The sequence below is a fragment of the Mauremys reevesii genome, linkage group 7 (assembly GCF_016161935.1).
Source record: "Mauremys reevesii isolate NIE-2019 linkage group 7, ASM1616193v1, whole genome shotgun sequence".
NCBI classification, from domain to species: domain Eukaryota; kingdom Metazoa; phylum Chordata; order Testudines; family Geoemydidae; genus Mauremys; species Mauremys reevesii.
Window position 1 is genome coordinate 40,387,065 of NC_052629.1, and position 14,344 is coordinate 40,401,408.

The 14,344-nt window shown below is 45.7% G+C and overlaps 1 protein-coding gene across 2 annotated transcripts in view; it reads left to right on the forward strand.

Moving 5' to 3' along the window:
• ADAMTS14 (ADAM metallopeptidase with thrombospondin type 1 motif 14) overlaps positions 1-14,344 on the forward strand; it is a 106,778-nt gene that overhangs the window by 85,896 nt on the left and 6,538 nt on the right. For both annotated transcript variants that reach the window (XM_039482173.1, XM_039482174.1), the window contains 7 exons: positions 1,507-1,590; positions 4,500-4,663; positions 6,361-6,526; positions 9,281-9,413; positions 10,030-10,237; positions 11,301-11,430; positions 12,332-12,442. In XM_039482173.1, coding sequence (XP_039338107.1) covers positions 1,507-1,590; positions 4,500-4,663; positions 6,361-6,526; positions 9,281-9,413; positions 10,030-10,237; positions 11,301-11,430; positions 12,332-12,442 — 996 coding nt within the window. The remainder of the gene's footprint in view (positions 1-1,506; positions 1,591-4,499; positions 4,664-6,360; positions 6,527-9,280; positions 9,414-10,029; positions 10,238-11,300; positions 11,431-12,331; positions 12,443-14,344) is intronic.

Consider the following 14,344-nt stretch of genomic DNA (forward strand, 5'->3'; position numbering starts at 1 on the left):
AGCTCCCAGCTGTGCTTGGTCTTCTGTTGATTGAGCAAGGACCCAATCATTTAGTCAGTTAATTACAACAGCTTATTTATGTGTTGGTATCTATTTCTTTCTGCCTATCTGTTAGCTGGCTATTTATATGATTCAAGTTATTGCATCACCAGGCTAGACCGATGCAATGCACTGTAGGAGAAGACTACCCAGAAGTTACAGTTCTTATAGCACACAGTGGATTACCTGCTAAACCACACAAACTGGCACAACTATATCACACCACTGCTTTTCCCTTTGTACCAGAGGCCTGATCCAAAGACCATTGATATCAGTGGAAGAAGTCCCCTTTCACTTCAGTGGGGCTTGGATCAGGCCCTGTTTGCCTACTGAGTTCAAGGTTGTGGTCCTCATCTACAAAGTCCTTGATGTACTGGGGCCAGGCTATCTCAGCAACTGCTTCCCTGTCTGCACCCACGTATGGCAGCTTCATGTAGCTGACAGAGTCCAGGGCGTACCTTGTGAAGGTTATGGAGCTTGCTTGTGTTGTAGATCAATCAGCCTGAGCTCCCAACCTTGCCAACTTCAGTGCATGTTGGAAGACATACATCCCATGTAGGTGTTTTGCTAACAGATGGGTGGGATCACACTGATGCCACTTGGAGTCTGACCCCTCAAGACTACGAAGGAAGTCAGAAATGAGAGAGCTTTGCTGAGGGCAGCTCTTTGCATAAGAGTAGTCAAGATACTACAGTATCTTTAGCAATCCATGTGAAAATAATTTCTGTCTCTTTACCTAATCTCTCACAGGGGTTAGGAGCAGGACAAAGTAGTGGAAAGGCAAGAGCCTTTCTAGAGAAACGTGGTGTTGCAAGAAGGGAGAGATGTGATAGGAGCAAGGAAGAGTGCAGGGGGTAGCCACAGAATGCTGGGAACCTGACCAGGAGATGAGAAGGATCATGCAATACTTTTGCAAGGGTAGGATTAGCAGAAAGAGAAAGATAGGAAGCTGGAAGGCTCTCATTGAAGTAAGATTTAGGGAGAAGAAGGGGAGCCAGGAGGCTCTTAGGCAAATCTTGGGGAGGTTTCAGGAGGAAAAAACGTAGTTATGAGAGAACTGCAGAAAGAGAGGGCAAACAACTCATGTTCATATACATTCCAGATAAGAATCCACATTTTTGGATGATTATCTGAATTGAATCACTGGATCTTTTGAATTTGACCCATAGTTAATAAAAACACAGATTTCCTGTTAGCTCAGTAAACTGCCTTCTAGTGCTTTACTGTATTTAGTATCTGCATAATTGGATTGGGGCTGATCTTGCAAACAGAGAGTTATATAAAACCAGTCTTTTACCATCAGCAAAAACACAAGGTAAAAGCACCAACCAAAATGCTCTTCTCCATTTCCTTTCTCTCACTGAAGAATCCTGTGGTTTCAAAACCTAGTGGGAGTGTTCCACAGAATTTAAACTTGCCTGCTTTGCTATCAGTTTTGAGAATGCTTTACTTTTGTTTAATTTTCAGTGGGTGTTTTGAAAATGTTTGAGATTCCGGTTGGGGCCAGATACATTCAGATAGAAGAGATGGAGCCGGCCTCCCATAGCATTGGTGAGTACTGAACAACCAGAGAGCACAGACAGACTCAGAGATGGGTATTAGCCAGTTTGGCCTAGTGTTGATTAATCAAAGAAGCTTTCAGGCTCGGGTTATCTAAAATAGATGTGGTAGTCACACTTTCAAAATGTGTATGGAAGTGCAAAGGGGCAGTTGCATGCACAAAATATTCAGGTGCATGGATAAAATGGGAAACTGAGTGCAAAAGGCTGATTTATCACCCAGATCCCAGTGAAATGAGTAGCTCTTAGCCCACTTCCTTGCACAAAAGTCAGAGAAGACCAACATTTGTTCTTACACAGAACTACCAGACAATTTAGCCAGTTCTGTGTGAATATCAGTTGCTGCTTAGGAGGAGCCTTGAAATGGAATAGCAGAGGGTGGTGAAGAATTGAACTGTTTTGGCAGAACTGGGTGTGTGCGCTCAGGAGTGGAATAGCAAGGGGTGTTCCATGTCAGAATTGAGGTCTGTTGGCAGAGCTGGGAGCAGGAGGCCAAAGAATTTGTACAACATTTGCCTTTGCTAATGGCTGGCGCTAGCCAATGATTCCATTCCTTCACTTCCATGAGCACTAACAGTCAGCTGAAAAAAAAGAAAATGTTGAGTCCTGGGGCCAAATCCTTGGGACAGGGGAAGGATGTTAAGGGGCAACCTTAAAATCCATCCTACCCCACCCAGTCCTGTGGCTGCTGGGTGCCAAGTATGTCATGAGTTGCATCTAAGAACATCCTCATGGCTGTTCTAAGCTGCACTGGCTGGTAATGGCTCCCAAGGGACCTTACAACAACTGGGGATTGGCTAGATAGAGCAGCTCCTCAGCCACGCCTGTCTATACCAGGAGCATAGGGGATAGTGTAGGAGCTGCTGTGCTGGCCCTAGGCCACTTGAGGATTTCTCCACACTGGGGGAAGCCCATGTATCTGGTTAAGCCAGATTTACAGCCGCTTTGTGCTGCCAGAACAGGGCCAGGGAGGCACAGCGGGGCAACATCCTGGCCTTTAAAGTCTTCTATAGAGTGATCCTTCTGTTTCTCTTACTCCGCACTGTTTAAAAGCACGTTGGAGTGAGTGGGTATTTGTGTGTGCGCGTATGACTGAGAGAGAAAGTTACTTGAAAACAGGGCCCCGGGCCCTGCAGGGGCCCCCACGAGAGTTTTTCAGGGCCCCTGGAGCGGGGTCCTTCACTCGCTCCGGGGGCCCCAGAAAACTCTTACGGGGCCTGGGCCCCCGGAGCTTCTTTGGCAGCGGGGGGAGGGGGGGTGGTCCTTCTGCCCAGGGCAGAAGGACCCCCAGCCACCGAATTACCGCCGAAGCGGGACCCGCCGCCGAAGTGCCGGGTCTTTGGCGGTAATTTGGCGGTGGGGCGCCCCGCCGCGGGTCTTCGGGGCACTTTGGTGGCGGATCCCGGAGCGGAAGGACCCCCCCCCGCCAAATTACCACCGAAGCGGGGCCCCCCCGCCGCCGAAGACCCCAGACCCCCTGAATCCTTTGGGCGGCCCTGCTTGAAAATGACGAAGGAGTTAAGCTGGAGTAGCTGTTTCCCAGCCTCTTGCATCTCAATTTGCAGCTCTCCTTTTCTGCTGTCTCCAAAATCCTTCTTAGTGAACCTTCCAGTGAAGCTGGCCAGTTGAGCTCTGCCTGTGTGATCCTGTAGTGAGAACTCACACAATGCTCCTCTGTGTGAGGTATATTCTCAGAGGGCTGGGTCCTGAAGCCAAATCTCTTTCAGACATAGGAAGGGTGTGTATGTGTCTGTATGTTTTCTTTCTGCTCAGAAGACCATTAATTCAAAGGATGAGTTGGAATGTCAGGGGGATTGGTCTGTCTTGATCACCAGCCCTACACGCACATGCCTGTTCGTTCAGTGGAATGTATTCAGGCTCTTCCATGAGCAGCTGCTCACAGCCTTGTTCTCTGCACCGCGGACACAAGCCCCACCAGGATGTATTTTCTTTAGAAGGGCAGAAAAGGGACACTTTCATCTGCCTGCGTGTCCCCTCGAATTCTGGGCCTGAGGCCTCTGCCAGTGCCTCTCAGTTCCAACCGGCAATACTGCTATTCCAGTCCTGGGCCTCACACAGCTCTGTCAGTGCATCTCACTCTTGACCTACAGCACCTCTGCTATCTCTTTTTTGGGCCTCCCTATATGTAGATTCCTAGGGGTGTTATCTTAAATGGTCTGTTTGTGATGTGGGCAAACCCATTTTGCTTGCTTACTATTTGAGCCCAGATGTTTTTCTGTAAAGATCTAGTGCATTAACTCATGGCACAATCCAGGCCTGCAGTCTCGTCCGTGAATAACGTTACTTTTACCTTTCTGACAGAAGATTAGATCACAATCGAAAGACTAATAGGACTTGCTTTGCTTACAGTCAATAGTATACAATTGTTAATACACCTCTACCCCGATATAACGTGACCCCATATAACACGAATTCGGATATAACGCGGTAAAGCAGTACTCTGTGGGGGCGGGGCTGCACACTCCGGCGGATCAAAGCAAGTTCGATATAACACCTATAACACGGTAAGATTTTTTGGCTCCCGAGGACAGTGTTATATCGGGGTAGAGGTGTATATAGGGCCAGAGTTGCAGGTGCTATTTTGGTACCTAAACAAGAGCCAGATTTTTAATTGCTCAGCTCCCAGCTGCTCCCACTGTGATACTTAATGACTGGATTTTCAAAAGACCAACCAGCTGAGCCCGGATTCTGAGATCTTTTTTATGAATATCTGGTCTGTAATGAGGAATATTTTCACCATGAAGGTCTATCCATACAATTCCCATCCTTAGGGATTTCTTCTGGTCAGTTAAATTCCCATGCATTATGCTCACAATTCATTTTTCTGTCCCTAAAGGTCTTTAACAGGGGAAAATTACTTTGTGAACTTCTTTTTCCCAGCTGTTAAGAACCAAGCTACTGGAAACTTCATCCTTAATGCCAAAGACAAGGAAGCCAAAAGCAAAACCTTCATTGAGATGGGCTTGGAGTGGGAATACACAATCGAGAATGGCAAGGAGAGCTTGAAAACCAGCGGCCCCCTGCATGAAGCAATCAGTGTGCTGGTGAGTCACACTGTCTTGTCCTCAGGAGATGTGATGGGCACAATCATTCACTGAAGCAGAGCACACAGTGAAATCACTGTTGCAAATGCTAGAAAAGCCTGATATACAATTTAGAATGGAATGGCAGAATTTCATAGTGGCGTAATTCCTACAAAACTCTTAAAAGTTATTTTAAAAAATGAAATTAACTAGCCATAATCTAATAGCGATTAAGATACTTCAAGACGTGTAGAAATACACTACGAATGCACTTCTCAGAACCGTGAATGTTTTTGACCTTACATCTGACAAAGTATCAAGTGCGGCAAAGTTCCTCCTCTCCTCTAGTAGGTCCTGCGCTTATTGGCGGATTTCTTCCCCTTAGTGGTTTTCCCCTTGGATGAAACCCATAGTCTGGATCAACTACTCCTATGTCTGATTAGGAGTAGCGGGGCTAGGGGGGAACCCGGGCCCGCCCTCTACTCCGGGTTCCAGCCCAGGGCCCTGTGAATTGCAGCAGTCTCTATAGTGCTACGTGTAACCGCTGCTTGACTGCTACAGCTCCCTGGGATACTTCCCCATAGCCTCCTTCAAACACCTTCTTTATCCTCACCACTGGATCCTCCTGGTGTCTGATGCTGCTTGATTGTATGGTGTTTTCCTCAATCCTCCAGTAGTACCCCCTCTCAGTTCTTAGTTCCTTGTCTCTTGCTCCCAGCTCCTCATGCACACTTCTTTCCTCTGGCTCCTCCTCCCTAGACTGGAGTGAGCTCCCCTTTTTTATACCAGGTGCCTTGATTGGCTGCAGGTGCTCCAATCAATGTAGCTCTCTCCGGTGCCTTCTAGAAAGTTCTTAATTGGCCCCAGGTGCCTTGATTAGCCTGTTCTGATTGGCTGCAGGTGCTCCAATCAATGTAGCTCTCTCCGGTGCCTTCTAGAAAGTTCTTAATTGGCCCCAGGTGCCTTGATTAGCCTGGAGCAACTGCCATTTTGGTTCCCATGGTACTAGGGATTTGCTTAGCCTGGAGCTAACATACCTGCTCCTCAGTACTTTCCTGTAGCCATCCGGCCTTGCTCCATCACACAAGGCATACAACCATAGCCTACCATATGCACCCTGTTCTGCCTTATCCCAGCATTAACGGGTTCTAGATTCCCCATGCCTCCGTTGAAGAAAAGCTCATCCTCCCTGCCCTGCAATGTCTTGGAATACGTGTTCACTTATTGGTACAGAGTGTTACAAACAACACTTCTGTGTCTCCTTGTATGTCTAAAGTTATAGTACAGTTTTCTATTTATGCAGATAAGGTAGAAAGTTCTGTGTATGAAGTCTAGAGTTTGAGTGTATATTTTGATAGATCATGGGCATTTTCTGCACATGTGCAGAGGTCCAATACAGAGTATGTTCCGTGAGTATTTTAGAATCCTTCCAGTCATTTTAGATTAATTGAAATATTTTGAATGGATCAAGAGTTCTTCATGTTAACTACAAGTTTTATCTTTTTTTATCTGTGGTATTTGTTTAATTTCTTTCCTGTTTCTTTCTCCTTATTTCTTTTCTTCTACTTTTCATGTTATGTGTCTACATGCTACATTGTCATTGTTTGCGTCCTCTTTAATTCCTCTCCTCCTTCCCCTCTCACCCTATCCCACAATTTCATTCTCTTTCTCTCTTCCTTGCTCCCTCTACACTGCCTTTGTTCTTTCTCTGATCCCAGGTTATCCCACAGGAAGATGAGTCCAAGAGCAGCCTGATGTATAAGTACATTATCCATGAAGACCTGCTGCCGGTGATTGGAAACAATAATGTCCTTCTTGAAGAGATGGATTCCTATGAGTGGGCCCTAAAGAGCTGGTCTCAGTGCTCAAAGGCTTGTGGAGGAGGTCTGTTTCTCTTTTATATGTCTGTTAAGCTGTAATACACGGTCACATGTATGTCGTGCTCAGATTTCTTGGACCTGTAGGGCAGTATGAGTCAAAGTAGACCTCTGGGTTTTAGATATCCATATACCTTAATTACCTAATTCTCTATTCTTTAGCAATTCCAAGCCTTAAATTCCAGGATGCTTGGGGAGCCAATCTAACTTCCTTTGGCAGTACTCTGATATACTGCTTTATTTGGGAGTCTGGTTTGACGCATCATCTGATTCTCCCATTTGCTTAAGATTTTTGTGGCTTCCTAAAACCTGGGATTTCTGAGATGGGAATTTGAGTGTCACAGGGAGATTGGCCCCTTTAGGAGGTTTTGGAGTGGTCCAATGCACTTGTGATATGTCAGCTGCTTCCCAGTTGGATTTTAAGAGCTGGGACCTGGGCCATATAAGTGGAAGAGCCTAACAACAGACCAGGTCAGTCTGGGGATTGGAAGGTGAGAGCTGTCAGAGATCAGCAATCTGGAGGATTGTCTCCAGGGAAAGCTGAAAAGAAGGAGGGCTAGTTTGCTGACTTTTCAGTCTCCCAGCACTGGCTCTCTGGCTAAGGAAAGGGCTGAGGGCCAGGAAGCCAATGGAGGGGCTAGCCTGCTGACCTTCCTGGGCCAGAGAGTTTCCATCTCTGCCAGAAAAGGCTGGAAAGGGCTGAAGGCTGAGAGCAGCAGAGAGAGATACCTGCTGGCTCTCTGAGCCGGAGAGCTGAGCTGGAGAGCCAGAAGAGGACTAAAGACTGGGGGAGGCATGGTGAGAGACACTGGAGCCATACTAGAAAGGCGAGCCTGGTGAGAGATGTTGGAGCTGTACCAGAGAACCTGAGTATGGTGAGAGATGATGGGGTCATACTTAGTGTATTCATAGACTATTGGGACTTGGAGACTGACTGTACTATTTGGACTGTGCTAGGGAATTCTGGATTATGGTTGTGGGACTGTTGTTATGGTTTACGTGCACAGAGCTTTATTTGGTAATAAACTAACCCTGCAAAGGCTAGGTATCCTTGGAAAGTCTTTGTGGACTATTTCTGAGATGATCCACTGAAGGGGAAACAGGCATGTGCACGGGATGTGCTGCGGCATGACGCTGGAGGGCACCCTAAGGGGCTGCCCCATGACAGTTATAAAGACCCTTGCAATTATTGCAGAGCATTCTCTGATGCAGCTCCACTCCAAACGCACGTCATATTTTTCAACATTCTTTTTTAATGATACCTGCAGAAGTTTGAGTGGATATCTTTTGTGCACACAGCATAGGTAATTGTGCACACAGGTGCCATTTTTTATGTGTGAATGTTGGTTTTGCACAATTACAAGGTGCACTAGCAACTTTTGTAGTCTCAGTTAAGGAGGATTCCTGAAAAAGTAACCAGGGGTCTTTAAGTCAGATTTCTGCAGCTTTGCTTAAAAGCACAGACCCAGGCGCTATACAAATGAGAATCATCTCACTGTTATTCTTACAGATTTGGGGAAGGACCTAATCATAGGAACTTATAGAAATGGAAAGACCTGTAAGACCCAGTAGCACTTCCACCTGTTATTGCTGGTTTGTTCCCACCAGTACCTGAGTCATTCCCTACACTGAGAAACAGGAAGTGTGTGTCTGTGTGCAGGTTCTAGGGTGCTTGTTATGCAAATGAATGGATAAGACACCACACTTACACAAGTTACAAATCCTTATAGCTCCTGTTTCAAGGCAGGTGAAATCATCATAATTATGGGGCAAACAAATGTAAACTCTATCCAGAGCACTGAAATAAATCAGTTTTTAAAAGTCAAAGCAGATCTGATGGCTCCACCTTGTTCTCATTTCCTTGTAACTGTGATTTTTTAAAAATAAATATTGGCATTTGGGAAGGTTTAGGGACTGGCAGAGATGGAACTGAAGTCCTTGCTTTAGCTACAAGCTGCTGCAATATGACCTTCTCTTATACATGCTCCACCAATGAACACAATCCTGACATGGAGGGATCACCCTCTAGAAGAGTGAATGGAAGCTCATGCTTCAGGCCAGCTTAGCCCAGACCCGGTCTTTTTCCAAGCAAATGTGACCAGTGTGCCAAATTCTAACAACATGTTGGGGCTGTCTTGTGATGTGGATTCTTTTCTTTTCCATCAGGGGAAGTAAGCTCCAAAGTAAGACCCATCAAACTCTTATCAATAGTCGCAAAATGCACCAGAGCTCAGGGGCTCATCTGCTAAGTCCACTTTGTCATCCCTGAGGGACCTTATGGCAGTGGCCTAAATAAGAGCTACTCCCTTGCACACTCACCCTGTGTCTGAGCAGAACTTGGATGCAGTCAGGATGCAGTATGGAATCTGGTCCTAGTTTTGCAGAGATGAAATGGTATTTCCCATTGGCTACATAGCAGCCAGCAACCATATGGGTCAGGCAGGAAGATGGGAATGACTGGGGTATTCCAGACTTGAGTAGCAATATCTCACCACCACCTCCTTGTTGACTGCAAATATATTTGGTGCCTTTGTGTGTTTATGTGTGTACAGCCTAGAGGAAGTATTGTCTGGCTGCATTATGGCCCCTTGTATGACATGGTGAACTCCATAGTTGGAGTGCAAAGTCATATCAGAAAAGCACGAGGAGCTAGTTAGGGAGATCCAACTAATGGTCATCAAGGTGGCGTTTCAAACCAAGTTGTATCTATACTGGTGATTCCTTTATTCCCTGTGTATTTTTCTTTCTGTGGTTCCTTCAGGCATCCAGTACACCAAGTATGGCTGTCGGAGGAAAAGCGATAACCGGATGGTGCATCGGAACTTCTGTGATAATGGCAAGAAACCCAAGCCGATCCGGAGGCGATGTAACCCACAGGAGTGCTCCCAGCCAGCGTGAGTTCTTCCCCCTACGATCATGACACTCTGCTATGCCTGCAGGAAGGTGCTCAGGGTTCAGGCTGGAGGCTCTGGTCATTTTCATTATTTGAAAATTGTTGTTTTATTTTAAACACCTCCCACCCCGATCCCACCTCCATCCTGAAAAGTATAAAATCTTGGTGACCCAGTACTGTCCAAATAAGGTAGGGACATGTGCGAAGGAACTGACAATGACTTAAATCATGGAAGGCATAACCATTCCTAATGGGTTATGCAGGCTGTCATAGAGGGACCAAGACAAACTTGCCGTTGTTTGGCCTACTGGAGTCCAACACATTAGATCAGCACAAAACCTGTCTCTCTGAGTAAGGCTCAGAGACACAGGTTCTCAGCTTCTGTAAATCAAGTAGCTCCACTGAGTTCAGTGGAGTTATCCTGGTTGACACCTGCTGAGGATTTGCTCCTTAATCTGAAGTCTATGCTGCAGCTAGGAATATGAGCTTCCAGATCTCTTCCAAGGACTCTCAATCTGTCATCTCAAAGCTCCAGAAAGATAAGCCAACCAGAATCTGAAAAAGTCCAAATATTCTCCCCCTCAAGCTGTTGACAGTGCTGTATTTTAATGATTCAGCTGGATGGCAGAGGAATGGGGAGCCTGCAGCAAGTCCTGTGGCAAGCTAGGAGTTCAGATAAGGGTGGTGCAATGCATCCAGCACCTTCTGAATGGCACGAACCGGACTGTACACACCAAATACTGCACAGGAGATCGACCGGATACACGCAGGCCCTGCAGCCGCTTGCCCTGTCCAGCCCAATGGAGGACAGGGGCCTGGTCCCAGGTGCGTGAGCCCAGGTTCTGCAATGGCTACAATGTTGTGACATAGTAAAGCTTTTATTCCACAGATCTGTGATTGGTTGCTACCTGATTCAAAAACTCGAGAAAGCATGATCATCATACATCTCGGGAGCCAGCTGGCTTGCAAAAGAACCTGCTTCACTACTGTGGAAAACCCACCAGTCTTGGGTGATTGGTGGCCAGCGGCCATGCTGAGTAGCTGGGGGTTAGCACTGAAACCTCCCTTATTCTGGTGGGAGCTGAGAGCGTTTTCACAGTCAGGAGCATATTTTTATACAGCACACACAGTGTAACATTATCCAGAGATATATTTCACTCTAAGTGCCTGATCCAAAGCCCAGTGAAGTCAATAGGAAGATTTCCATTGAATTCCTTGGGCTTTGGATCAGGCCCTAGAGAACAAGGCCTGTGGGAGGACCACATTTGTTATGGGTTAATGTAAATCACCTAGATAGCAAATGAATTCTGTAGTGAACTAGATAATGACATAGACGGCTGCTGACATTATTGTTTGGGTTTGTAGGAAGACAAGTGAAAAGTAGCTTTCTGTGTAGTCCTTTTAGAGGCAGACAGGGGTGTGTATATGTGGGCATGGTAATGCCTCTGTCCAGCCCTGAAGAAAGCTAAGTCATTGGTGGCAGAGTAGGGATGGAGGATTTGGAGGGGCGCTTATAATGGGTGACCCGTGGTATCAAACCTGGGGGAAATGCTTGGTATGTAATTCACTTCAGTGCATTTGGGAAGCCAAACCTTTCATCTCCAGAAGTACCTTTATGATATAGAGATGAAAGTCATTCTCAGTTGGAAGGTTAAGCCGTATCCAGCCAAGGGGACAAATTTCAACAGAGCTGGGGAGATCTCTATCCATTGGTCTGAATACTAATTTGTGTGTGTTTTATATACATAGTCTTGCACATGTGCACACACTCACAGAGATCTTTTTGAAGCCTCTTGTAGCATGAGGTGCATTTCGATGTCTCCATCCCTGCTTTTTCCCCCCAGCACTGATAGGTGTATTTTTTCCCCTCCTTGGTGATTTGACACAGTGCTCAGTCAGCTGTGGAGAAGGCATCCAGCAGCGCCAGGTGGTGTGTAAGGCCAGTGACAATAGCATTGGGCAATGTGAAGATGAGAAACCAGAGACTGTCCAAGTCTGCAAAATGGCAGCGTGCCCAGGTGAGAGGAGCTGAAATGTCACTGGAGCAGACTCTCCTAGAGTCAGTCATGGAATCAAACTGAGAAACGGTCATGGTGTGGTACAAGTTGGACTTCTTTGCATGGAGATCTATTCTACTGATGTGTAAGGCTATGGAAGGTGATGTAGTTTACATGCCGAGGAGCAGAAGAAGGTGTTACAAGATATAAGTTAAGGATTCAGGTTGTTCCTGAAAATCCACTTCCATAGATACAGGTATTCACATATTCCCATTCGCTTCCATTTAAAACAGCCGCTGTTACTGTCTTGGTAGAGTACCTGTGCTGTGCTGCTAACTGTACTAGTCAGTAAGCCCTGATGTTCCATCAGCTTCAGGGGAATGCTAATGACACAATGGCAACACAGCTGAAGTGACCTTGAGGACCAGCAGGGAAAAACGTTAACAGACAAGACTGACATTACCGAAATGTACAGCACTCCTGGCCTTTCCAGTTTTTGTCCTTTCTTTAGGACCAGAGATTGTGTAAAATTTTCTGATGGTGTTGCGATGTGTGAATAATTGATGATTAAGGTGAGACCATCAAATTTATTTTAATCCTTGGCCAAGATTTTTAACAGTGGTTTTGGATGCCTCAGTTTTGGGTGCCCAATCTAAGATTCCTTACAGGGGCCTAATTTGCAGAAAGCTGAGCACCTGCTCTCAGAAAATCAGGTCCCTTTTTAAGGTGGCTCAGGTTGCACACCCAAAAATTGAGGCACCCCAAAACCCTTGTTACTTTAAAAAATCTTGATGTGTGTCTCTAGAAGACAAGGGCTAGTGCAAGGAACCCTCCCCACCATACCTACTCTCAGATTCTTTTGGAAATGCCTCTGTTGGGCTAATCTTTATGCCTAAACTTTCTGGCCTTGATCTACCTACAGGAAAGCTACCAAGTATTGCAGCAAACGCAGACACCAGTGATCATGTGACTCCGAAAGTACAGTGGGTACCCCAGGATGGGCCCAAAAATCCTGTTAACAAGATATCTTCAAGTAAGTTTTCCCTCTTCCTAAGTTTGTCTCTTGGAGCAGAAGTCTCTTTACCTGCATTCCTCAGGAAGGGATTCTGCTATTAAATGTTTACAAGCTGCCTTCTTCCTCTTCCGTGACTGAAGTGGAAATAACTTAATGGAGGACACCATTTTTTGAAGGTTAGTGGAGGAAGACCTTTCTCAAAGGGAGATCAAAAGGTTAAAGCCCCATAACGGACACCAGAGGAGAATACAAGCTTAGCTTGGTTGCAGTCTGAAGTTATGAAATGCTACCATGCTAAGATGGGTATGCTGGGAAGTGCCCCACCACCTCCCTATTTCATGCGAAGTGAGATTGAAGTTAGACCACTAACACTGTTCTTTGTCCTTCCCTAAATTCAGCATTCAGCACTCACCTGAGCTGCCTGTTCAGAAACCAGACCTTTGCGGCACTCTGTTCAAGTGTTGTAGGTTCCCTTCTCCATTTCTTCCCCTGCCATCCTCCCTGCTCCCTTCTGTGGGTTTTGCAGTTGGAGAATGACCCAAACTCTCTTCTGAGTCTTTCCCTTGACAATTAAACAGGTCACTGAGGTTTCACTTTTGCATCTAACCCTGAAATTAGGGTGCCATCTAGTGGCCCTTGATATACAGTTGCAAGGATTTTCGTTGTATCAGTGGGGTAGCCCTGTTAGTCTGTATCCACAAAAACAAGGAGGAGTCTGGTGGCACCTTAAAGACTAACAGATTTATTTGGGCATAAGGTTTGGTGGGTAAAGAACCCGCTTCTTCAGATGCATGGAGTGAAAATTACAGATACAGGCATAAATATATATTGGCACATGAAGAGAAGGGAGTTATGTTACAAGTGAAGAACCAGTGTTGAAGGCCAATTTCCAATGGCCTTCAACATTGGTTCTCCACTTGTAAGGTAATTCCTTACACACACACACGCACAAACCCCAATATTTTTTGGCAAGTGAATTCCCTTGTAAATATTGTCATTATTTTTAATGTCATTATTTTTGTGGTGGTACAAAGAGCAGTGACACGTTGGGTCAGATGGCCTTTTCCTAATCTTAGAGTTCTTGGGTTGTGTTAGGAAACTGGATAGCTACAATTAGTGGGTTTCTGAGGTCCTGTAGATCCTCCCCTTAGGCTGAGGGGGGGATCCGTTAGCATGGGGCAGGCTTCCGCCCGCCCTGTTTCCCAGAAACCCAATAGATACATGGACAGGGAATTTGTAACTTTTAAGTTATTTCAAATCTGACATAAGGAGGTAGTGACAGGAAGTTGTTATCATTTGATGGCCTCTCTGGATTAAGCTGATAGTCCCATTCTGTTAGTGGGCAAATGTCAACATCATAACATGATTCTAACAAATGACTTTCTTGTCATTTTTATCTGCTACTGCCAAAAGTATGCTAGATTCTTGTCTAGATGTGAGGAAGACAAAGTCCCTGCCCCAGGCCTCAGTTCAGCAAGGCATTTTAACACATGCATACAGAGTAATTCCATTCAAGTCAATGGGATGTATGCTAAAAATTATGCATGTTCTTAGGTACCTTGCTGTATCAGGCCTCCAAAGAAGTAGACATGAGAAGGATTAAGGGTCTGATCCAAAGCCATTGGAATGCCTTCCAATGATTTCACTGGGCTTTGCATCAGGCCCTAAATGAGCCTGGAGTCTTTAATTAGCGTCTCATCCTTAAAGATGATTCTTCCTCAGCAGCATTGAGGCCTATTGGCATGGAGGAACTTCCACTGCTGTTGATTTTACTTCTTCTGTCCTGTGGGTGGGTGGATGTCTTCAGCAGCAATGTGACTCCAGCACCTACCACTCAACGCTAACGTCATCTAGTAAAATCAAAACAACGGAGTTATTCGGTTATGTTGGTTTGTAGTGACAATTGTAGCAATGTTTATA